Source organism: Xiphophorus maculatus, chromosome 21 (assembly GCF_002775205.1).
Source record: "Xiphophorus maculatus strain JP 163 A chromosome 21, X_maculatus-5.0-male, whole genome shotgun sequence".
In the NCBI taxonomy this organism is placed as follows: Eukaryota; Metazoa; Chordata; class Actinopteri; order Cyprinodontiformes; family Poeciliidae; genus Xiphophorus; species Xiphophorus maculatus.
Genome location: NC_036463.1, coordinates 13,478,261 through 13,504,057, shown reverse-complemented (window position 1 = coordinate 13,504,057; position 25,797 = coordinate 13,478,261). Strand labels below are relative to the sequence as shown.

General features: G+C 38.9%; 3 protein-coding genes across 4 annotated transcripts; 1 reads left to right on the top strand and 2 right to left on the bottom strand.

The window, feature by feature from the left end:
• Positions 1-7,349: 7,349 nt before the first annotated feature.
• On the bottom strand, positions 7,350-8,157 carry LOC111606224 (sperm-associated antigen 16 protein-like). Its single transcript, XM_023326309.1, has one exon. It carries the CDS (start codon positions 8,079-8,081, stop codon positions 7,368-7,370), a length of 714 nt encoding a protein of 237 aa, XP_023182077.1. The 5' UTR covers positions 8,082-8,157; the 3' UTR covers positions 7,350-7,367.
• A 9-nt stretch (positions 8,158-8,166) lies between these two features.
• On the top strand, positions 8,167-11,881 carry ndufb4 (NADH:ubiquinone oxidoreductase subunit B4). Of its 2 annotated transcripts, XM_005809851.3 has the most exons (3): positions 8,167-8,376; positions 10,569-10,712; positions 11,730-11,881. In XM_005809851.3, the coding sequence occupies exons 1-3, from the start codon at positions 8,200-8,202 to the stop codon at positions 11,790-11,792; spliced, it is 384 nt and encodes a 127-aa protein (XP_005809908.1). In that variant the 5' UTR covers positions 8,167-8,199; the 3' UTR covers positions 11,793-11,881. The 2 variants fall into 2 exon arrangements, with proteins under 2 accessions (XP_005809908.1, XP_014328324.1); XM_014472838.2 differs by lacking the exon at positions 11,730-11,881 and having other exon boundaries at positions 10,569-10,718.
• Positions 11,882-12,161: 280 nt separating this feature from the next.
• hgd (homogentisate 1,2-dioxygenase) lies at positions 12,162-21,919 on the bottom strand. Its single transcript, XM_023326307.1, has 14 exons — positions 21,768-21,919; positions 20,589-20,660; positions 19,688-19,776; positions 19,054-19,159; positions 18,835-18,894; positions 18,314-18,405; positions 18,149-18,183; positions 17,992-18,071; positions 17,589-17,688; positions 15,659-15,783; positions 13,781-13,885; positions 13,540-13,666; positions 12,998-13,179; positions 12,162-12,397 (listed from the first exon to the last, which is right to left on the bottom strand). Exons 1-14 carry the CDS (start codon positions 21,780-21,782, stop codon positions 12,254-12,256), a joined length of 1,332 nt encoding a protein of 443 aa, XP_023182075.1. The 5' UTR covers positions 21,783-21,919; the 3' UTR covers positions 12,162-12,253.
• Between the last annotated feature and the right edge of the window lie 3,878 nt (positions 21,920-25,797).

The following is a 25,797-nucleotide window of genomic DNA, read 5'->3' as shown; positions in this document are numbered from 1 at the left end:
CACAGCTACTATGGGCTTCATTGCTTCTTCTCTGATTAATTTGTCAGTAAAATTTACGGCAGTGTCTTTATAAGGTTTGCAGTCTTTCCATACTCTTTCTGTCTTTTGGGTGATGGATTGACGAGCGCTCCGTGAAACGGTCATAATGTTTCACGACACCTTTCTTTAAATATCTCCACAACCTCATTCACGACCAATCAGTTGTGTTCCTTGATCTTCAAGGTTTTAAAAAGTTCAAATAGCAAAAGTACTCTTGAAAAACGCTATATAAGTAAATGAGTTTAAAAGACCACGGCGTGACTAATTCACTCCTCATTTTCTGATCAAAGCCTCTACCCTCGCTGATGTAAGATGAGGAGTGCTTATGATCCCATTTTTGTGCTTTTTCCAGGCACAGACAGAATCACAACAACAAAAAGAAAATGCTATTTATAAACCTGGCATTTTCCCCCAAAGCACATAATTGGTGCAAAACATGCTTCAGCAGCACGCTCTGGGAGAAAATAGACAAGCATAAAGCCCTGATGTTGTCATTCAGTTATCACGCAGCCTGAATTAGCAGGATGTGATCAGTCTCAGTCATCCTGGCGACAATCCATCATGGGAAATGGAAATCTGATTTCTCTGACTCGCTGATGGAAATAAAAAAAAGCGACCTTACTAGGAGGACAAGAGACACGCGCGCATGTAGTTTTCAACGATAAAAAGCTATCAGGGTATTCCTTGACTGCATTTGTAAATAAAAGTGGACCCAACATCTCGCTTAAAGCCATTGGTAATTCTCAGACTATGTAAAAATAGATTTAAATAGTTCCTGAGTATTTGTTTTTATACATTTTTGAATCTTAAGTGTGAGTCTGAGTACGTCAACAAGTGTGGCCAAAGCAAGACGGAGTGGCCGTTGTTGTGCACTGCGGTGTTGTCATGGTGTGTGTGGCTTTGTTTCCGCTCTGCTTTGGCTCAAATCTTTCTCTCCAGAGCAAAACTGATCATAGTGACGACAGACCGAATAATCTGGAAGCTATTAATCTGGAGGTCTGTGGTAGGAAGTGATGCAGGCGGGGTGGCATCTCAGACTTTCCCATAAAAGCCCAGTCAGGTTCATGTGTAGTTAGTGGCTTTTGCAGTCAATTTCACCAAGCCTTAGAAGCCACGCTATAAGTGATAGTTTCACTTTGACCATCTCATCCCGAACAACACGCAATGTGGGAAAACTTAGTGATAAACATGTTTGATGAGAGCAACAGGGATAAATTTGTCCTTCTGGAACCTTTGAGGTTTATCCAATTTTTCGCACTTTTGATTGAGTCTTTGATCATGACAATGAAGAATATGTACACCACAAATAATTATAAATAATTCTGAAAAACCTTAGCAATTTTATAGCTCCATTGATATTTTTAGTACAAAAGAGACGATGAGTTAAGGAGTATTATTCGTGCATCAAAATTGATTGTGAAATTGAGTGAAAAATAATTTCATCGACGCAGCTTATTAAGAACTTAGCTGTTACATTATTTGATGGATAAACAAATGGAACAACTAAATATACTAATCCTATAAAAATGTCATTTTAATCTCTCACATCATTGTAAATAGATTGTGTCACACTCAGGGAACAGGGTAGAAGGTTTCCTACAAACCTTGATCTAAACTCAAACATGGCTGCATTTATCAGCCACAATTATGGCTGATAAATAATAAACAGTTCAGTTACTCTTCAGTTTGTATCTCATTAAAGGTTTTTCATATGAAATGCATCTTTATGTACATGCTGCTTTAGTCTTTGACTACGAAATGCACTGTCATTACCCAAGTTGTTGTTAACATTGTAATTAGTCTATAGTCACTGAGTAAAACAATTGGAAACTGTTCTCTAACTTGTGACAGTGGTTTTTAATACAGGCTTTTCAAAGTACTCTCCAAGACACTTTCCCTTTGAGTAGTATCTAATTAAACCAAAAACGAATATCTAAGCTACTTGTAAATAACTGAAGCTAAAATTTCCTCTGAGTACTACCACTAGAAGCATCCCAGGGACCACCTGTTTGAAATGTAAATTGAAATTCAGAGATGCTGGAGATGTAGTTGTATTGTAGAAGTAGAGAAGTAAAATTGTTAAGTAAAGACTATAAATAATAAAACAAATATGAATAAAATATAGAATAACAAAGAGTACATAGAGTAATATCCTTATAATCTGCAACAGTACTTGCCCTCATCATTAAAAACATGAACAGCAAAAAAAATAAAGTATTAGTAGATAACATGAAATATGCAAAAACTGAAATAAACAAATGATAAGAGATAATATATACTTTAAGCTTCAACTAAAAGCCATACTTAACAGGTGTATCTTTAATTTGCTTGTCAAAATTAAAGCCAGTCTTTAAAAATCAGCATCTGCATTGCCTTGTACGTCGCCTTCATCAGGCAAACTGCACTCCCACATCAGAGCGGTCCAACTTTGGTCAGCACAAAATAAAACCAGCTGAGAGAAATGAAAATAAGTAAGTCAGTGTATTTATGCCAAAAATATCTGTTGGTTTCATTTATCCACCTGTAAAGGTTTAAAATTAAACATGGTGTTTGATGTCAGATTTCCCCTGAGGTGTGATTCCAGTGTGAATGAAAGTTGAAATGAGGTACTCCCCGCTCAATATTCCTGAAGTGTTTCTCGTCTGACCTCAGACTGTAGCCTCCCTTTCAGGCTTGTGGACATGTCCTGCCACCTCCCATTAGATCACAAACGGGGCGTTGGCTGTCTCCCCCGTGGTCGTGTCATTCTGAGCAGCTCTCTCTGAAATCTGTCAAAACTTTCCTGTCTCAGTGGTGCCACTCTGTCACATCACTCTAACTATGATGAGGAAAGAAGAAAATAGTATGAGCTGTACATTAAAATTGACCTTAAAGTAAAATAAAAATTAACAAAAACTATAGACAGATGAAAAGCTAGCTGTAATAAAAAAAAAAAAACATCCAGTGGAAAAAACCAAATGCAAAACAAAATCTGTGTTTAAGCTCAAAAGGAAGAAGTCAAATCAAAACAAATATGTTAAAATAGTGTAGTGACTTATGGTTAGACTTAGGAAATAGCACTACTGAGTCAGTCAGTTTGTTTCGCAATATGTGGCCCTGATAGCTGAAGGCTACAGAAACGAGCTGAAATCTCACGTATTTCTGCATTCTGAGAATGCAGTGCTCTGTTAGGACAATCGGGAAATGTTTAAAAAATGATGAAGGCTGGCCACTGACAGATTTGTAGGTGAAAAGATGGATTTTGAATTCAACTGTGCAGGTAGCCGGTGCAGAGATTTGAATACAGGAGAAATATGGCATCTTTTACTCGTCCTTATCTGCACTCCAGCTGCAGCAGTTTGAATGAGTTGAAGTTTTGGATCATCCAGGTAACGTCATTTATTTAGGCAAGTGTTCAGCTTCATTATGAAACATAGTGCTTCAGATTTTAGTAATGTTGTGTAGGTGGAAGAAAGCCGGAAGTAAGACTTTTGGTGCCGGTTTATTATGTTGGGTGATGGAAATATGTTAGTCAAAAGTATTTTCCTACAGCTAAACTTGAAGCCAAGACCGTACCATGAACAGAAACTGAGACTAGTAGTATGTTAGTATATTGTTCTAGAGGGTCAGAAACAATTATTTCTGTTTATTCCATAGCTATGGATCTTTCAGGCCTTCACATTCAATTATGTTTTTGTCAACTGGTAGATGTCAGGTAACGTCACAGACTGATAAAGCTTTCTCACCAGCATGCAAATATCAATGCTTGGGATTGATGCTACTTGAATGCACCAGTTAAAAAGTATCAGCTCAAGCACTGAACCATGGGGAACTCAATGTAGCAGTTGTTTTTATTATGTACAACAAAAGGTTATATGACATTGTTTAAGATATCTTTAACACTGGTAAGTCACAGTTTTCGAAAAACATACATAGCCAAAGTTTTGATCGCAATATATTTGCAAGCTTCAATAAAGGTGTGGCTGAAATAAGCTATTTTTTATATGACCAAGCAAACATTTCTCTGGAGTACAGATTGTACTTAAAGTGATGGACATATTTCCTTACTCTGTAGATGTTTTGCCAATTTTTGATTTTCTTGCGGCCTAAAACAACCAGACTTGATTGTGTAGTCGAACAATTACTTTGTCTCTGGCAATTACTTTCATTGCCCAACGTACTACAGTAATATGGAAACTTTTTTTGTTGGCAATCTTCAAAGTTGTTCTTATCCTTGACATTACACAGACAGGTAACGGATGTACAGTCTTTGTGCTAAGGTGAGCAGAGCCGAGTAAAATTTGCAGGATTTTGTCAGTTCTGTCTCTGAGCAGTATTTCTCTGTAGCTCTCCTTGAAAATGATTGATGTCTCTGAATAGCATCTACAAGCCACAGTGTCCTGCATACATTATTAGAGCAGAAAATACAACACAGTTAAACTCACTGCCCCCATATCCGTAGCAAAACGGACTTGTTTGAAGATGGGTGCTCACGGGCATAGTAAAATGACTGCATAAATAAAGTTTGGAAAATGAAAGGAGATAATTAACGGTAGTTACAATTTACAGCCTGCATAGATGGGATTAAAGGTAGAAACGTGCACCAAGGCAAAGACTTTCCTACATCTGGATGAGCCCGAGCCACGGTTGAGGAGAAAAAGTGCTTCCTTGTTCTCCTTTCCCTTCAGATTGAGAAAAAGGTCACTGCAAGCTTTGAAGTGGACAGAGCTGTCAGGCGAGGGAAGCCGAGAGGAACATGCAGGGAGTCGGGCAGGCGGGAGATGAATTGCAATCAGACTGCAGCCTTCGAAGATTGAACCTCAGAGAGCATCGTACTGGTACACATTAGGTCATTGTCTATGAGCAACCACTTCAGTGAACTTTAAGTAGAGAAGTAGCTGTAATATGTGGTTGGAAAAAGTAACTGGTTTGTCCTTTTTGAGTCAGTCTTGCATGCGCTCATTTGAAAAAATAAATAGCAACCAAAGCAACACAAAATAACCTCAGATTACAGAGCATGATTAAGTCTGACGGAGGGACACAGAACGGAGATAGGAATCACGTGGGGCTTTTTCGTTCCCTTATCTCTTAGACAGAGTAACATCCCTATCTCTGTTATCTGGCAAAGAGTTTGCACAATACCTGCGTCGACAATAAATGTCAATCATAATCACAGATAAAGAACTAAACACCCATCCTCTGCAGAGAAGATGTACAAGGTGAGGAAGCGGCGGCAGGAGAATGAAAAGACGAGGATAAACCACACAGTGATTAATGCTCCCGAAGCTCAAAAATTCTCCATAGTCCAGCTTCTCGACCATGAGGTTGAAGAGGACCAGCCGGGGCAGAAACACATTAACGTTTCATTCTCTGATCCTAAATCTGTCCCTGGAACGGACCGTAGTCTCACATTGAATTTTATTTCAGAGTCATAAATAGCTGTTTCAGGGCAGCAAAGCAGGCTGGCACTTTCGCGTTCCCGAGAGGACAATAAATCACTTGGTCATACATACTGCAGCGGTGCCCCAGTCCCTGGATCAAAGAGTTTTCTCTGCATCTCTGCACCACTCTGCCGCCCAAGAATAAAGTTCAAAATTAGAGCGGCTGCAAGAACCGAGAGAGAACATGCTCTGCTTTGTGTTTTGAATGATCATCAGTTTTTCAGTTTAGCATTCATCCCTCAGACAGGTTGTAAGGAGCTTTAGAAAAATATTCTTCTCCCTGGACATTTGGCCCCATTATGAATGAAGACGTCATTGTATCATTTTAAAATTCTTACAGTAAATCAAAGCAAAGTAGCGTGTCATTGTGAAATGAAAGAAGGAATGACACAAATGTAAATCTGAAAGGTATTAAGACCCAAAGAATATCAACGTGTCACAATGGTCTAGTCAAAGTCCAGACCTAAATCTGATTGAGGATCTATGGTAAGACTTGAAAGTGGAAATATTCATATAAGTTCAACTTGAGCTTGAGCAATCTAGCAAGAAACAATAGACAAAAGTTTTTGTCTGTAAATGTGAGAAGCAGGTAGAGACATACCTCATAAGACTGTATCTGCAGTGAAAAGTGATTATTTGATGTATTAGTTCAAGTCGGCTAAAAACAAATTTGTGCAAGATTTTCTTTTTTATTTAAACTGCGTCCTTCATTTTCCACGTCACAAAGACACTTGTTTCCACGTGTCGGCAACATAAAAACACAATAAAAGATGCTGAAGTTTGTGGCTGTGATGACAAAGTGTGAAAACATCAGACATCGTAACATGTTTTAACTTTAAATTTATTCATCTTAAACAGATATAAAAAAGGTTTTAGGTTGATTGAGTCTTGCTCTGCCCGACATATTATCAAGGCTACAGCAAAACAAAAGCACACTGATGGAAACACTAGAAATTCCTGGTCCTCCTGCAGGGAGGATAATATTACACTAACATGTTTAACATTCTCATAACAAATTCATAAACCTCTCAAAGTAATTTAGATCTATTTTTGCAATATTGGCTTAAAAGTATTTGTGCTCTGTGGGGTATAATAAGCATGCTTATTTCTGCTCAAAGCCACACAATCTTACCGGCATCAGTGATGTGAGAGAAATCACATTTGAAATCTACATGTACTCTTTCTGCTTCTACTTCTGAATGGGTTTTCCACTGTGTAAAAAAGGCAGAGCTTGATGTAGACCGCCCTCTTGTGGTTAAAAATAGAACTTTTCAACTTGGAAAAACAAGGCAAAATATCTTTGTGAAATCTAAAAAAAGATGGACACAGTTCATCTTGAATTACATACAGGAAATCTAAAAGGTTACTTTTTTTAAAGCAAAATTTAGCTTTTTATTTTGTCAAAACTTTGTTCCCTCTAATTGTTTCCGTTCTTTCTTTTTTGTTTGGTTAATGTTTTTAAATCTTAATGTTAAGATTTAAGAGGCCATTCATGCTTTCTTTCCTTTGTGATAAACTGTTTAATACATTTCCTAATTATTGTCGTTGTGAGGTTATTTGAGGTTCGTGAAATGGTGTTCCTATTCCTGCTATTCAGATTTTTAAAGAATGTAGTTATTTTAAAACAGAAGAAGGCTGTTGTAGCATGACTCGTCTTGCCAAATGAAAAATGCTGACAGTTTTCTTCTAACTTTTTAAACTTTAAAGTTTCGATTCAAAAACCTTTCACCGCGGCTTTAAGACGGACAACAAAATCATATGTCTTGTGTATTAACGTTGCATTAATAATGACGCTTTTTGTACATTCTGTATCGGAAAACTCTATTGTGTCACCTATCTAAAAGGAGACATCATTTTTTGAAAAAAAAATTCAAAAAGGAATAAAGCACATTGTTATGAAGTTGAGATTTATTTCAATGAACCACTGTTTCCATTGGTCTGAGATGAGGAGGCATCCAGTCGGGCAGCCTGATTGTCCCCCTGCAGTAGCGCTTTGTCCCTCTCCAGCGCCACCTGCAGGACCTGCTTTGACAGCCCCTGGTATTTGTCACTCATCCTCTTTACTTCAGGCTGGTAGCTCTCACACTGCAGTTTCAGCTTATTCATGTCCACAATGAGTCTGTTTACCTCTCTGACCAAGCGTTGATGCTCCAGCCGGTGGGCATCGTTGGCTCTCTTGGCCCTCTGCAGGGCCTCGGCTGCGACAGCGGCCGCCTGCGTGTACTCCTCCTTGTCCTGCCGAGCACTTTCCAGCTCTCGGGCCAAATGCTCGTTCTCGGTGTACACTTTCGGGATCAGGCCGATCTGCTTCGCGTCCACGTCTCCGTTCAGCAGCAGCTCAGACCACTCCGCTTCAAAACACGCCAAAGTCCCCGTCATGCCGTGTTGGAACAGGAAATTCAGTAAAAAGTCAAACACGGAAAGCTGTTGGTAACAGGCGCTGGGCCTCCGATTAAGTGAAGCGACGGCGTCTGCTCGGTCCTGGATGGCTTTCTCTGTCGCTTCCAAGTCTTCTTCGAGTCCTTCATTTACGCTCTGATCATCTTTAAGATCTTTCGCACACCCTACATCCTCCGCTGACTCTTTGTGTTGTAGTTTTCCACTTTTCTCAGGAGAGTCCATCCTTTCACTTGAACGTTGCGAGAGGGGGGAAAAAAATGTGTTTAGAACGTAGTCGTGGTTACGACGCGAGACCTAGCAACGCGAGATTTTACATACTCTCGTTTGTCACCAAACAATCATGGCGGACTACCGAGAGGCGCCCTTGGCGACTCGGCCAAAAACACTGGACCCAAATGAATATTTCAATCTTTCTCCGGACTACAGGCGCGCAGAGGAGGACCGGGCAGCTCTGCGGGCCAACCTTAAGAGGCAGTACCAGCTGCAGCTGAACAACCCGCACAGGACTGAGCTCATTGTAAGCGGCTAAGCTAGCATATTAGCAACCAAAGTCACCCCTGATTTAAGGAGAGCTAAATGCTACTGACGATTAAATGTTATGACCGAACCTGGACAAAAAATGCTCAGTATCGAGCATTTGTTAATTGTGTCTTTGTTTCCTATTGCTATATATGGTTATAAAGGCAGCTCTATCAATTATGATTGAATGGTGAAGTTTTCCAAGCAACTTCAGGCTAGCCATAATATTTCAGAGGGCCGTCGTTAGAAAAGGAGATGTATAGGATGAGCAGAGATATATAACTGAAAAAAAACATTTTCAATGGGTTTATATGGGTTATTTGACTATTGTCATTTCCTCTCCTGTGCGATAGGCAGCCATATGGACTGGAAAAAGAACGAGATCCATAAATTGATTTAACTGACTTAAAGCTGCAGTATGTAACTTTTTCTTAAAAATAATGTTGTTGTTTTTTTTTACATATTTGTTAAAACTGTCACCATGTCGTGACAGTACATTATGTGGCAGGTAATTTGTGAAAAGATTGATTTCCTCCTACTCCTCTCTGAGCCACTGTTTCAGTGTGAAGAAAAGCACAGCTCCCGACCAAGTCCAACCAATCAGAGCCTAAATGAAGCTCTAAGCGCAGTCAATCAATGCTGCTAAATGTGACAAATAACTTACCGTTACAGGAAACTGTTTTATCCGCTCTCATTGATGGTGATGCTAACTAGCCTGTGCATACATGATATTCTCTGTTCAATACAACAGCACAGCAGAGATGAAGTGGGAGAATGATGAGCAGCAACACATGGTATTGAGATTGACAGCGCTAAGACCCGCCTCCTAGCTCTGATTGGTTTTTCTAGTTGGCACCAGGTAAAGGTAAAGGGGCTAGCTCTTTTTCACAAATTATCTCTCTCATACCATTCTGTCATAACAACAAATTTTGCTGGCCGATAAATTTTCCCAAACGTTATTGCGATAAATGATAATGTCATTGTTTTGAGACCGTTTTCAATTAATATAATGGTAATGGCTTGATAGTGCAAGGACACGTCATCGCCAAAGATCAATAAACTTTCAATTCTAATGAACATCTAACACTGAAAAGAGCAATTAAATATCAAAAATGAATAAACAAAGCAACAGAAACAAGAAAATGAATTATGAAATATCTGTAAACAATTGTCCTCACACACTTATGTTTACATCCTAAATGGATTCAGTTCACGTTGGGTTCCAACCAACAGGCACACTTTGGCAGGCCCCGTTTAAATCTTTTTCAGAAATGTCTTCTTTCTAATCTCCTGGAGCCTTCGCTTCCAGTGGTCCATGCTTAATGTTATAAACGGCATGTCACCAAAAAACATAGTGACTGGCAGACTGACTGATTACCAGTTTGCAGCCACATTTAATGCTAATTATAGGACACACCTCGGTTTAACATATTACAGTTGTATGGTCAAATAATTTTTAGTCTTTTCTTGAGGTTGCATTACTTTTGTCCAGGCCTCTTTCTTTTTTTTACTTTTTTTCTTATTTTATGTAACCACATTTTAAAACCGGCATCTGATATTTATTAGTTAATTTTCAGTATTTTTGTATGTATTATTTTTTGTCAGTTTCAAGTTATTTCAGTGACCTTTGTGGGCTTTATGATCATTAGCAGAGGGCTTCCAACCATTTATTCCCTGTGTTAAATTGGAAAAAGAATTTTAGTATCTTAGCTGAAAATGTTCTTGGACTGTAAACACATCAATAAGAAGATTTTTGATTTTTTTTTTATCGTTATTATTTTAGTTGAAGCACATTAACTTTAGAATTTTTTTTTTTTTTTATTTTATCTATTAGAAAAAGTTTACTCTGAGTTTTTATGTGTTGATTACTATTTTTCTTTCAACAGAAATAAAACAGGCCTTAAAAAAGTTGAAGTTGGCATGAAACCTTTTTTTTTTTACACAGTAATATATTAAAAGAACAAACTTTTGTTTCAAAATCATTCATGAAATGAGCCCATAACTCCGACTACTGCCATTCATGTTCAAAAGTACTTTGTTCATGTTCAAAAGTACTTTATTGATTACAATTCGTTACCAGTTAAGCCAGTCATTTATTTACAAGTAAATAAATGACTAAGTAAATCCTAATCTGATATTTCTTTAACACATAATTAACTGAAATATCATTGCAAATGTCTGTGTTTGTAGGAAGACCCTGCCCTGACGAGGTGGGTGTACGCACGAGCCAGCCCCTACCCTCACTTCAGACCCACAAAGAAGACTTCTCTGTTGGGTGTAATGTTTGGAGTGGTGCCTCTGTTTGCCCTCTACTACATCTTCAAGACAGACAGGGTATGAGACAAGAGGCCCCTCTGCCTTCTCTTTGCTTTACGTTTTACGGACAAGCTTACCCATGAACCCAAGTGTCTAATGTTTATTAGATAATAACATAATCTGCATCATTCTTTAAGGTTAACTGCTTCATTTAAATATTGTACATGTAAATATAGCAATTGGTTTAATTCAAAATTAATTTCATTGACACATTTTTACCATATTATTTATTTTTACTTTCTGTCAAACAAATTGTAAAATATAATTTACATCAATTCCTAAAAAAAAATGCTGTATATACATAAATTAAAGATGTATTTATCCCATATGTTAAACAAAATATTGAGTTTAAAGCAAGGAATAAAATAACTTGGGCACTATATAAAGATGAAGTATTTGTGCTGTGCAGACTTTATTTGCTGTTGATATTTCTCAGCATTTAATTATGTTTAATTGCCATGTTACTTTACCAGTTCAGTTATCTTTGTTGGCATCAGACTTTGTTGTGTATGTTACAGTACTAAGAACGTCTGACGAATCAAATCCGTCATCCGGTCAGTTTATATGAACACTGCTGCCTACATACCTTTTGTAGAATTTGCGCTTTTAGACAGGAATTAAATTATTAGACAAGCTAAAAAGTGATCAGAATCAATGTTCCTTTTGAGACGGATCGAATTACATTCAAAATAAATGCTCAGTTCGAAATCTCCCCGCTTCCATTTCTCTCTCCATTGTCATGGAGATTTACCTGTAAATCGTAGTCAATTGAAGTTCCAGCGAAAATTTGCTGCCGTTGTCTCACTGTGCTGGAGCCATAAAGACAGAAGTAAAGACATGATCGCTTCTTCCCCCTCTTCTCTGCTGGGCGGAGGGGAAAAGAAAACTGCTTTGAAATCACAAAATGCTTACTCATAAAGCACATCGTTGAGAAAATGTCCAGAAGGTGAAGGGGTGAAGTGGGGCGGGGGAATAATGTGTGTTTGTTGCTATGGAAACTGCCAGCCAGTCATCTGTTTGTCGTCTGTTTTACAGGATAACAAGGAGGAGAAGATTAAGGCCGGAACCCTCGATCGCAAGTTCAATTTATCATCATGAGCTTCAGTACAGAAAGTTTCTCCTGTGATATCCAAGAAATGTTGTATGTAATTATAATTAAAAAAAATTAAATGTTATTGTTCAACAGTTATGTGGCTTTGATTTCAAAGGAGAAAAGTAAAAACAAAAAGGTTCTACAAGTCAAAAAACAAGAAGTGAATCATCAATTACATTAATAAGAGCTATTTATCAGCAATATTGTCTAATTTATAGAATAGTAAGTAACTTGTAACAATAAGGGAAAGTGACAAAAAAATTCTGTTAAAAAAGGCATTTTTGCTGGAAGCCCATTCTGCATATTTACACAGCGTATATTATGACACCAAATGATTTTCATTTGTAAATTTAAGAAGTAAAAACAACCCCACGTACTGCAAATTGTGATTTTAATTTTTTGGTTGTTGCACAAACCACTTTTTTAAATCATCTCCTGTATTTCGTATAAGTTGCTGGGTTTTTTGCTACTGCTTTCTTGGCTTCCAGTTGGGGTTAAAGTGGCTGCGCAGTGGTTCCCAGCACTGGTAGTAAGTCTTGTCCAGTCTCTGGCACGTTTGCAGACCCCACTTGGTCACAGCCATGCTGAAGGAGGACTCAAACATGAATGCCTGAAGGGAGGAGAGAACACCAGTGTATGATCTAATTAATCGTACTAAATATGTTCCATCTATTCAGCACTGATCGGTTCATGGGTATTCAAATATATGCATACACTTAAAAATACTTGATTAAATATTCCTAAACAAGTTGCATATGAACAACACACTTTGTGTCTTGATGGTACCCTCTTAGTTCACGCTGATGTGGACGGTGGATAAACATGGCCGCCATGAAACTTTATGGCCTTCCTAATTCACTGCCATCTGAGATTAAGGGCCAGATGGTTAAAACTATAGGAAAGGATTGTTCCAAACAAGAGTAAAGACCCCAATTACATATTTAACCTGAGTTTGCAGTGCATACGGCAGACAAACATTAACCTTCTGTAATGGCCCTGACTTCAAACAAGCTCCGCAAGGAAACCACAAATTCAACTGAGCTGTACCATTTTTATCAAACATCCTAACACAATTACGCCAGGAATTTGCTTAGAAAATGTTTAACTTGCTAAGGAACATTATTTAAGAATTAAAGAAAGTCCAGAATAAATAAAGACATGACCAACACCTATCTTGAATGCATATAAACCCCTCTGTGTGCAGCTTTACCATGGTTCCTTCAGCAACCCTCTCTGGTTTCAGCTCAGCAGTGCTGTTCTTCTCAAAGCAGTCAGCATCCGGGCCGTGAGGGGTCATCATGCTGTGCAGGCTGCCTCCCCCAGGCAGGAAACCTTCCTCTTTGGCCTCATAATGGCCTTTGATCAGCCCCATGAACTCACTCATGCAGTTACCTAAAATGACAAGCAGGAGGCACTGTAACACAGCTACTTGTTGAGGAACAGAGAGCGGGGTTGCCCACCAGATGGCCTTAAAGATCTGTGGTGAAAACAGACAAAAGATCCTGGCGTGTGAAGTGAGTCATTCAGCAGGTAGGGAGACTGTCTGTGTCACTAGCTGGTAAATGAATGTGTTAGCTTCTGGCTGGGTTGCTTAAATCCACAAAATATCTCACAAAGAGCACATTGTGACATTTCCATCCGAATTCATTTGCGAAATGTGACCCTGCCGTGCTAAAACAGGCGTACATAATTCATGAAGGAAGCATTTGTTATCGCAAACAATCAGACCAAGTGTGGGTGTTGAGTTCTTACGGTGGTAATACGGCGGACGGAAGGTGTTGTCAGCCACCCCCCACCTTGGGGGGAAGATGACAAAGTCCGCAATGGCCACACCTGGTTTTGTGGATTTGGCGGTCAGCACGGTGAAGATAGATGGATCCTAGAGAAGATTGTATACATGTTTCTGTCAAACTCTGTTTGGGTTTATCCCAATATCAAGAAATGGGATAAACCCAAACAAAGTGCTAGGGCTCTGTTTGAGTCACCAACATACCGCATGGTCAAAGGCCACACAGTTGATCACCATGAAGTTCTTCAAGTTGTATTTGCACGGTGTGTAGTTCCCGTGCCAGGCAACGACATTGAAAGGAGAGAAATCCTGCGTGTAAAAGCACAAAACAAAAAAAATGGAAAAAGAAAATAAGAGAAGCCTACCTGAGCAACAAACACAAAAGACGTTAAATTGAGCTTTTCACAGGGAAAGGGGGAACAATGAATAATGTCTTTGTAATCTTAAATTCCAAGAAAAGTACTTCTTGACATAAAGAGAGGGAAAAAAATGGCCATAATGAAAATTGTAAGAGGGTGTTGCTTCTTTCAATCTTTCTTCTCTTTCATTCCCCTCCCGGTTCTTTGTGAAATGAGGCACCAGGTATTATGGGGTAATTGGCTTCACAATCAAACTTTCCCAAACTTTGAGCATTTTGACGCTCGCCGCGGTGCAGTTATTGGAGGAGAAGGGTGGGCTTCGGCAAGTGTGGGTGTAGAGATATTTCTTTACCTTGATTGTTAAAACCACAGCAATTTTATATAGTTTCTCTGTTCTGATAATGTCACTGTGAAAAAGACATTCAACAGAAGCTCTGAAATCAATATAGTTCATTACAACTGAAGCTGCTGCCAGGCTGACCTCCATGCTCCTGTGTGCGCACAGGGGCGTTTCTACACAAATGCCGGGTTTTTCTCTTTTCTAATTAAGAAATTGAAATAAAACGAAATCAATCAAAAAATTTGAATAAGTAGCTAAAAATAGCTAAAGAGAAATACAAAAAAACAAACAAAAAAAAGGTGTTTCTTTATGCATCCGACTGTCTCCAGTTATCATGGAAAATGGCCTTTTGAGAAACCCTGGTGCAGGTAATTTCTCGGACATTCATCTGTGAAAACTCCCTTACATTCGATTAAAATAAAGACGGGGATGAAGGAGGGAGCGGAGGGAGGAAAACTGAAGGAGAACAACTTCGCACACACACATGCACACAGAACACAAACATATTGGCCCAGTCAAGCAAATAATAAGTTAATTTGAGCAATTTTAGCACTCTGCGGGTGAACAAAACAGCAGGACCAGACAGGAGCGGCAGCATCTTCCCCTGAGACGAGGCCCTCTGTCAACCATGTCTTGGTTTTCCAGCCTCACTCTCCAGTTTCAATGAACTGGGAGGGAGTGTCACCACTCACCTCCAGGACATAATCCCCAAGAAGAAGAGAAGGGCTCCAAAAATTAGGAAAGCTCTGTTTTGTTTTAAAAAAAAAGACTTATTTATATTATCTGTATAGGTAATTACCAAGAGGCTTGAGACGATTATAACCCCAAATCCTTTTCCTCTAAAATAAGAAAAACACCTCTCACCTCTTCCATGCACTAATAATAAAAAAAAAAACCTCATGTCAGACATTATGTGTCGATCCAATTATTCGCCCACCGGGAAATTCAGGAGAGGGAGGGATCATTTCCTGAGTGAAATATGGTGAAATTAATGCTTTACTTGCGAAAAGGTTTTCCCTGCTAAGCAAAGCCTCGCAGGTACGCCGTCTGCGGCACCAGAATGCCTTAACTAATTACAAGTGATTAAGACTCATAAGGGAGTCGAGGCGGAAACCGAGTGAAAGGATAACAGCTAACGCTTGGATATTAAATCATCAGGGATGGCAATTCAGCCGGCAGGAGCAGCTAATGGATCACATGCTTCACTTGGACCGTTTCCTGTTAGTCACAGAGGCACTTTGATGGTGTTTACTGAAGCAAACTCAAACCTAAATAGGGTAATAGGGCAAAGTGTTCAACACGAGCGCATGTCCGTTCTAAGACGGCGTGTATGTGGACAATCCTTGCCGCAGCACACGGAAAACCGCATGTGACAGTAAGCACCTGCTGGCAGGCAAACAGTTTCCCTTGATACTTGTTGATGACGGTGTAACCAGAGGGCACTTTGCGGTCCTCGTACCAAGCAACTGGACACAGGAAGTCTCTTGGGTTCGCCAGACCATTGGCTCCTGCAAAACATGCATACATGATTCCAATAGACAGGTTGTACAAAATATGAAAAGCATGCCGAAAGCATGCAAGTCAATAAATATCGACTTGCAGATCAAGTCGATATTTATTGAGAAATAGAGAAAATAGAAAGTTGCTAAAGGGGCGGCTGATGATCTTAGAGTGGCACACTAACAGCCGTAAAGGAAATTCAAAAGTTTATGTTTAAGTGTGAATATATTCCAGTAAGTAAGCCTAACACTATTCCATAACTCATTTACACTCTACTACAACAAACATAATTTTGAGTCTTTGTACGTGTGGATTACCAGGGTTGCTGCTAACATCTAGTATAAATTTTATATCAATTGGTTCTTTAGAAAAACACTTACAGACAAAACATTAAACTGTTCAACACTTATTTATTCTGCGATATTTATTTGGAATTATAGATCGGTGCTATCAAAATTAACTCAATCGAAGTGTATTGTTTGAACTACACACTGGTTACACAGTCTTTCAGAGTACAATAAACCCAATCTTTATTTTTAAAGGACCCCGCTTGTTTCAGTTATTTTCTGCATGTTGTTCTCTTATTTTCCTCTTCAAATGTGTTGCTCTGATTGTTGGCACCCTGATTAATTGTTGCAAAAATAAATGTAGCTATGGTTTAATTTGACAATAGTATCTACAAACTTTAAATTTGTATCCCTGGCAAGATTACACAACAATCAGGCTAAGCAGATGTGGATGTATCTTAAGAATTTTCTTTTTGGTGGCAAGAAAATGGATCCTTTCTTATCTTCCTCATATTGTTTCTATAACTAGAGTAATTATTTAAGTTTAAATCAATCGGAACTGGAACAAACAAGACCGGATGCGGTTTCAAGATGAAACCACCGGTGAAATAATAACTTCTATCTTGGTTTCAGTAAGTTTCCTTACTAACCTTTAGATGCTTAGAACCCTTAAAAGCTCTTTCTGCCCAAGCATTGCTATATATATATATATATATATATATATATATCACAATGAATATGAAACTAAGCATAGTGGAGGCTCTATGATGATGTGGGTCTGTTTTGTTTCCAAAGGCCCTGGGATCTAATGGTACTTATTTCTTTGAAATACCAGGACTGTTAAATCTAAATAAATCTGTTAGACTCCTCCAGAAAACTGAAAACAGGTCATCTTAACAGAAAAATGATGCAAAGCACTCAGCCAGATCAACAAAGAAACAGTTCGCTAGACACAAAATCAACCTAATACACAAACCTAAATCTTATAGAAAACTCGTAGGCTGAGCTGAAGAAAGGAAGAGGAGAAGAAGAACGCTAAAATATCCCTCGCTCTGTATGCTCTAACCTAGTAAAAGGTGGATGAGTGAGTGCAGTCCTGTCAGCAAAAAGGGGATTGTACAAAGTGGGCGTTGATTCCTGGTTTCAATTTAAAGAGCTCTTGCTATAGTGAGAGCTAGTTAATTTTTTTGCTATTCTGTTTACATAGAATTAGAATATTGCTCTGCATTTACATTAATACCTGTGCATGATATAGGAAACACGAAGACGTTTGCATACATTTGCACGTGAACCCCAAAAGCCTGAGGCAAATGCAGCTAACTGATGGCCAAGTTTGTGATGGTTCAGCCTGAGCTGCAGCGCTAGCATGATTTCAAGAGATAAGTGTCAACAATTTAGATAACAATAGCACGTTTCGGGAAGCCGAGGCAAAGTGGCTGGTGTGCGGTTTTAAAAGAAGAATGAACACATATGGTATGTTTTCATCCTTCCTTATCTACACTTAGAAGTATCATCCAAACACAAACCTATAGGCCCCAGGTCAGGCAGCTCAAAGTGGGCCCCATACACCTCAAGGATGTAGCCTCTGGTTTCTCCAAACACATCCACGCTGAAGCGCATCCCTTGCTGGAAAAATAAAAACAAGAAAAGTGGCAGTTAGAGGAGATTCGGTGCTGTTATGTAGCAAATGTGGGCTGTATCAGTGCTGAGGGGGACTAATCGTCTGCATGTGGAAAAAAAACACCAAAAAAAAACACATGTGCCGCAGTCACAATCCCGACGTCCAAAGCCTGAAACCTCTTTCCACTATTATCTACTTTTAAGGTCACTCTTGAAAAGTGCCAAACCACAGCTTTCTAAATATGGTAAGAGGAGAGTGGGGGCAAATACAGTAGCAGATGGAAAAGCACTGGAGAACTCAAAGCCCACCTGGATGACACAGATCTCGTTGGGCTCGACCATCATCTTCCCGAACTCTGTGGTGATCAAGACCTCGCCCTGCTGCGGGACTGAAGAGAGAAACCGATGATGAGAAGTGCTGAGAAAATACAATTTGAAGCAAAAGGAAACTTAACTTTTTCCTCACCAATCAGAAAGTCTCCATCGGAGTTGCTGAAGCACCTGAAGCAGACACAAAAAAAAAGAAAGAAAAGGAGCTTTGAAATATTAATCAAACCCATGACTGGATACTTTATGTGATCTAAAATAGATCTGTTTAAAAGATCTGTGTAAAAGTTATCCACTTATTAACCTGTCGACCATGGAGGTGTTGCAGGTATACACGTGGATGCCGATGCCGTTGCGGGTTTTGGCGTCTCCTGCGCCGCAGATTGTATGAAGTCCCTGAAGAATCCAGGAAAAGCAGGGATTTACTGATGAAGAGAAATTCCCTGTGATAAAGATAAATCTGTGTCTCTTTTCCCGGACTGAGTGATGCCCCTACGTCTCCTCCCCCCACACCTATCTATCTATCTTTATTTATTTATTTATTTATTTATTTATTTATTTTTCTTCCTCCTTTTTAATTTATATTCTTTTCATTGGGTGTGCACCTGTTTTGTCTTGGTCAGTTGTGTAAGAAAAACAAATACTCATAAGAGGTGAATTGTATGCCTATTTCCATCCATACATTCAGTCGCTCTCTTATACCCATGGAAAAGCTGTGTACTATGTGGCATACTGTGTCATTAGCAGTTAAAATTCCTCTTGTAATGTCCCCTTCCCTCCTAATAAAAATATTAATAATAAATAAGTAAATAAATCGAGACTCACAGCTACAAAGTCCACTTTCTTCTCTGTCGGCTTGGGGATGATGAATGGCAGCCACCGCAGCTGTAAAAGGAACCTCAAGGTCAGAATGGTCTTTTTTAAAATTCAAGGCTGTTTTGAGCATTTTGATCTGTTTCCATGACTGTGACCGTCTTGTTCTTTAAAGAAGTAGATGATGAAATTATTCTCAGTTGAAATTCTAAGTGCTTAATGTTGACACACCTGGTTCGGATCAGGCTCCACTTCGTTCCAGTTTTCAGTCAGATTCCCACATGGCACAGCGGTGAAAGGCTTATGTTTTACAGACGGGAGGATCCGGTACAACCAGCTGCAGGAAAGGAGGGAAGAATACGAGCAGTTTTGTTGAGGTTGAAGTTGAGATGACTCTTAGCCCAGGGCAGCAGGGGCAGAGGGTTACCAGAACACACAACATGTGCATTTGCACCTTGAACAGGTTTTCTGTTGCTTCTATGCATGTAAGAACTGTAAATATGGCCATATACTGTAGCTAATTCCTATTCGGCGACAAACTGTTTTCACAACTGAGGCTCAACTATGTTAAAAATCTGAATTACTACTCGTAATTCTTCATAACACTGTCTGAGCTTCATGAATCGCTCTTTACACTTGTGGAAACACAAAAACATGCCGGCATTAGAAACTTTTTGGATTTAAGTCAAACATTAAAAAAAACCACGCACACACACACAACAGCGATTATAGGTTCTTCATTGATCTTTGTCAGAAAAGAGGGAGCAGATACTTGTTCAAAACCTCATTTGTGCAAGGCCCCCCTCTGACCACAATGCTTTACATGTTTCTTGCAGTGTATTTAATGTGCTAAGTTGATAAATACCTCCTCTTGTTGGCTGGACGAGGACAGGTGAAGGCGGAGCCGGAGAGCTGCTCAGCATACAGGCCGTATGGACAGACCTGAGGACTGTTCTGTATGGACACAATGTAATCGCTTTGTTAACCCTCTCATGCATGAATTATGATCATTTGTGTCAGAATTTCTTTCCATTTTTTAACATTTTTTTCTTAAGGCATAAAAAAGGTAGGACATTTTTTTTGTAAAAATAATTTTTTTTATTTTTATGTGATCAATTGTAATTTTGTCCAATTACAAAGTTGTTATTTGAAAAATACATCAGTAGTATTGCTCCCTAGGGATTATCTGATGTCACAATATTTTTTTAACTTGCAAGAGTCGTCTACAGTAGAAGGAGGGACCGGGTCGGTTCTCGTGCTTTTTTGTTTGTCGGCCATATTGTATTTAACAAAAATAATTTCTTACATTTGCAGCTGATGGCCAGTAGTTGATGGTATATTTTATGATGCATTAGTGTCCACTTCAGTGGTCTGTGTGCATTTATAACTTAAAAATCCACAGGAAGCACAAGAAAATGGCTTTTAGATAGCTGTCCACTGTAGTGACCACTATGCATGAAAGGGTTAAATATGTCAGCATAGGATTGACTGTTTTCTCTAAAACAGGAGCTAAAGATTAAGAATCCGGAGATTATTTTTTGGCTAATTAACATTTTAACAGCTTTGATGGGATTTTTAAAAAATCATTACACAGAATCACAAATTGCAGAAAGGGTAGAGGTTATTATTATTTTTTATACATGGTTTGGTGGGAAGATATCATACTGTGTCATTTAGCTGCTCAATGACTGGATGAATGAAATAACTGTGGCTTTGTCTCCTGTAAAGTTGCCATCTTAGAGGAACAGACCGAACGTTTGTGGTACCTGTCCTTCAGGTAAGGATCCAGGACATCGTGGATCTTCAGAGGAGAACTCATTCCCAAAACCCGTCATATACTGAAAGAGAAGACAAACAGGAAATGATCAATAAAGAGTAATTAAAGAGATATATAAAAACAAAATGTTGAGACTCCTTTATGATGAAGGAGGAATATGTGCATTTTGTGTGGAAATATTTTTAATACTTAGTTCCAGTGTTGCTGTTTAAAAAAAAAAAATCCTTAACAGCTGTGAGAGTAAGAGGAGCACCTGGACCCAGTTGATCAAAAATAGAAAATAAAACAAATTATACACAATGCAAGGCAAAAATATTATTTTAATTTATACCTCCTGCAAATCAACCTCCAAATCTCTCCCTAAAGACAATAACTTTTACCTTATCTTCTGATTAACATCATAATGAACTTTTTTTTTTTAAAAACTAACTTGGTTTGATGTGAACTGCTTGTTGCTGAGTCACTGCTGCTCCGCAAGAGCAATGGTTTCCATATGTGCGCGTTTGTGTGCCTGAAGCCTAGTGTTGTTTCAGGAACATCGCTGTTGTTTTATAAAGTAGTTTTGTGTCTATCAGCAATATTCATTTTGCCTTCAAGTCAAAAATGTGCAGTCTGGCAGATGGTAAAAGCTCCACTTGCATTATGTTAAAAAATAAACAAATAAATAAAAGTTCTAATTTACTCAATAACCAAACAAAGTAAATGATTAAGTGTTTTTTGCACTTTCAACTGTGCCTTACACATTAACTTTTGGAAATTAAGGAGTCACATCATTTAACTGGTGTCCACATAATTATTATCATTTTTAAACAAGCTGAAACACACCAAGCAGCAACTTTTGTTAGTAGATGATGAAGTCAGTCTAAAACCTTTTTTACAAATACAAATAAAACTGATAACAGCAGCTGTATATGTTAAGATTGTTAAGGCATCTCTCAGACCACATCTGGGCAGCTTCTGAATGCAGCCCTCTGATTGGCTGGAGGGAACGCCTCCCTTCAGACAGCTACTGTCACAGAAGTGATGACACTTAAATATTTTAATCTTAGTGCAACACAAAAACTAAGTCGTCCAATTTCATAACCTTTCTTGCACACAGCACTAATCCCCAACATGGAAAAAGTGCATTTAGAAATAAAACTTTTTATGTAAATGAATGCTGGCTTACCTTTAGTCCTGCCATTGTGCCAGCTTTTGTTTTAAGGTTGCGGTTGCTGCGTGTTGCAGTGGTCACAGTTTAACTTCCAGTTCCTCCTGTCTTACCTCTTGGCCTAAAATCCACCTCAGGACTAGCACATGCTGGTGTGTGGACCGAGCTGCACTCAGGGGGCTGGATTTATACTCTTTCTCAATGTGGCTTTAATTACGTCCCGACTGGCTCCGTGACGCAACAGGCTGGGGGCCCGAAGCAGAAAGAGGACGGGTTAGAGGGGCTAAAATGTGTGCAAACCGAAGTCAGCGTGAAGGCCGTCCGACTGGCACAGAATCATGAAAATGGATTCGTACATTACATCTTAAGAGTTGAAACCTACGTGAAAACGTGATTGTGGAAGAAATATTTCTCATGAAGTGACACTGTTTGTGCAGAAAAGCCTCTGAATAAACACCCGTGATGACCTCTGGTGTACTGCTTGTGCAAATAACGTTGTCATGTGCATCGTCACGTCCTGTAAGGTCAACATTTAGTTAAGAAGAAAAAAACAATTTATGGCTTCATGCGAGAATCATATACCTTCAATCTACCTTATGTGTTTACACTGCAAAAGTGTTGACACCCCTTAAACACAAGCTTTGACACATTAACAGGATTTTATGTGGCAGACCAAAACAAAGTGGTGCATAATAGTTAAGTGAGGCGTAACTACCGTGTCTTTTTTTAAATTTTTTGTTTTACACAAATACAAATCTTAAGAATATGCTGTGTATTTATAATTAGCCTCCTGGAGTCGACATGAAAATGTTTTGATTGACTGACATGATCGATGGAGTCCTCCCCAGACTAAAGTCTTTTTCAGCCTCTAACACATCGTTTTCTTTCTTTCAAACGGTGCCCTGTTTTAGCTCCATCCATCTTTCCATCAATTATGACCAAATCCCTGTCCCTGGGGAAATGAATCCCCACAGCATGATACTCTCAACATTATGTTTTGGCCAAAATGTTGCATATTGCTCTTAACTGAGCAATCCATTTTCTGTTAGAATTTCTAACGGCTCCTAAGGTCATGTACGTTTAAGAGCAAAGTATCAAATGTGACAAAAAAGCAGGTTGTTTTTACTAAATGTGCATTTTATGGTTTATTGGGCATAAAATGATCAGCAATCCTTTCACATGTCCAATCAGGGTAATCCCCGAGTTGCATGGGATCTCGAATTGTGGATTGTGGGACAACTCCCACCATTAACGGTGTTTCGGTCCAGATTTGGTTGGATCAGAAGGAATAGGTCAAATTCAATTGACTGGGTAAACAAGCAATCACTGAAAAAGGTCAAGTATTCAATGAAATCTACTGACCAGCTTCCCCAGCTCAAACAGTGCAAAGCAAACTTAAGAAAGCAGTAAGTACAAATTGAAATTTTAAGCTAAACCTGAAATATTTTTAAATTAGGGATTCTGAAGATTTGAAAATTTCATATATCTTGACAAACAAATATAAAATGTTGGGATCTATGCTCAGCAGGTGTTCTCCTGATGTTTTGGAGGTTCTAACCATCCACTCATGACTCAAACGGTCTCTGACTGATGCCATGTTTAACATATTTTGTGTTTATGCAAAATTAGTTGTGAGCCCAACATTTTATTTTATTTATTTAATTTTTTTATTATTATTTACTGACTCGCAAAGAGGAATGCTGTAATGTCTGTTTGGTCTCTGTGCTGCTGAGGGCAAAGTCATTTTTGGTTGAAGGAGAACAACAGCAGCAGATGGCCTCTAAAAGGCCTATACATTACATCAAGCTAAATTTATTCAGTTCATTTCTTAAAATAGGTTGGTCAAACGAGGTGTGCCTAATGCCCCCCATGCAGCATGTATCAGAAAGAATCAATTTCGCCTCTACTGTTGCTTGCCTCGCTTCCCCTGGTTGTCTATTTCTCTTCTCTGTTTTGGGAGATGTTGGGAAGGGTAAATGATGGCAATTCTCATAGCGAGACGCAAATAAACTCGCCGCGGCAGAAGTAACTGTTCTCCGGCGATGCGTGCAGTCAGACCCGGACCCCCGCTGGGAGGCAGTCAGGGTGCTGTGCCGAAGACGAGGAAGCCCAATGGCAGGAAAATATCCCATCCCATCTCTGGAAATTGATCTGCTCCTTGTATGGAGAAAGAAAATGAGAGATTTTAATTTCATCCCCCCGAGTCCTCTGATAGAATTCTGAAATATTTGGGCCCAACCTGGATGGTGCCTCAGTGTTATAAGAGAGGAGGAAATAGCTGGAGTCTGAAGAGTTGTTGCCTATTTATATCTATGCATGTCTAAGTGAGCCATAAATGCTTTGTTATTAGGTACCTGCTGAATTCAATGTCTTGATGGCAAATGATACACTCACTTGGCTCAGTTTATCCCCATGTGCATTAAAAAAGCAATATTTCCACCAAACACACAGTTATGGAACTGTTCACAGCTCTGATAGCATCTATGGTTGTATCAAACATGCATGTGCAGACGCCGCCACATGTTTGCACTGACTAATCCTCTTCATTATAGGACGATTTTGTCAAAATAAGATCTAGAATCTTACTTTGAGTTCTGCTTTGAAGAATTTCACCACAGCCTTATGTAATAATTATTTATATTTCTTTTAAACTTTCTCCCATTTTGTCAGTTTGCATCCACAAACTTCATTTGTGTAATAGGCCAACTCAAAGCTGATTGTAGTTGTGAAGGGCTTTAACATTTCCAAACACCCACAGTTACAAGAATATAAAGAAATCAATAATGACATCCTGTAGGGGAAACTCAAGATGGCTTCTAAATACTTCACTGTAGGTATTTCCAAAGTGTAAATCATGTGAATGCAACATGGGCTAACAACTTTAAACTTGAAGGATTTTTTGGAGGTAATTTAAATATTCGGAGCATTTCCTCCAAAGGAGAATTAAGTTCAACCGAAATTTGGATTTGTTGGTTAGCAGTGAAACATGACTCAACATTAACACATCAACAAAAATCCCTTGTCTATATCTATCTTATCTATCAACAAGATAGGTAATCAGGAAGAGGATGAGGGGTGCTTGTTTATGTAAGAGACACTCAAATGTTGTAGTTAAACTGGATAAATAAACATACAACCAGAGCTGCAAAGATCAAATCATGAGTTAATATGACCCAGTTAAAGTCCAGACTTAAATTCACTTGAATCTCAGACAAGATTTGATAATTGACATTTACAGAAGCTCTCTCTTCAGTCTCACTGAGCTTGTGCTGTTTTGCAAAGTAAAATGGGTAAACAAGTCTGCAGTGTAAAGTTGGTAAAAGATCAACCCAAAAAATTTAAAATCTTTGGTATAAAAAAAAAATGTGAAAGCCGCATACATTTTCTTTCCATTTCATTCCATTACTCACTACATGGACAACAGTTGGAAATTTACATTAGGGAAATTGTTTTTGGACAAACAAAGGAGCTGTGTAGACTTTAGTGGTATTGTTGGGCCAAACTAAATCTATTTTATCCTGTCATGTCAGAGAGAAACAGATGTAATTTTTTTTTAATAAATACCTTGTTTACATTTGTAGAGCTCAACAACCATTCTGAATATTTGAACTCAAAATAAAATTTGCATCAACGATTTTTTTTTTTGCAGCGCTAGTGGCTCGTATTTTTTTCACAGTAGGCAGACAGGAAGGAGGGTGAGGAAAGGGGGTAAGACATGCGGCAAAGGTCGTCGGGACCGGGAGTCGAACGCGCGATGTCCATGTCGAGGACTAAGGCCTCCAAACGTGAGGCGTGCTAACCCCCTGCGCCACCACAGCACACTGCTGCATCAACAATTTCTGACCCTAAACTTACTGACATCAGGGTCAACGCTAACGCTAAACCCTGGGTTGAATTTAGCAATAGACCAATGTTACCATGCTAACAGCATTTTCTCCCCCTACCATCAGTCATCAGGGAGGTTAAAAAGTATCAGGTCCACATCCACACCACTCTGAAATAGTACAAATCCTCAGGAAGTGAGGGCACTCAGCTCTCATAAACCCTC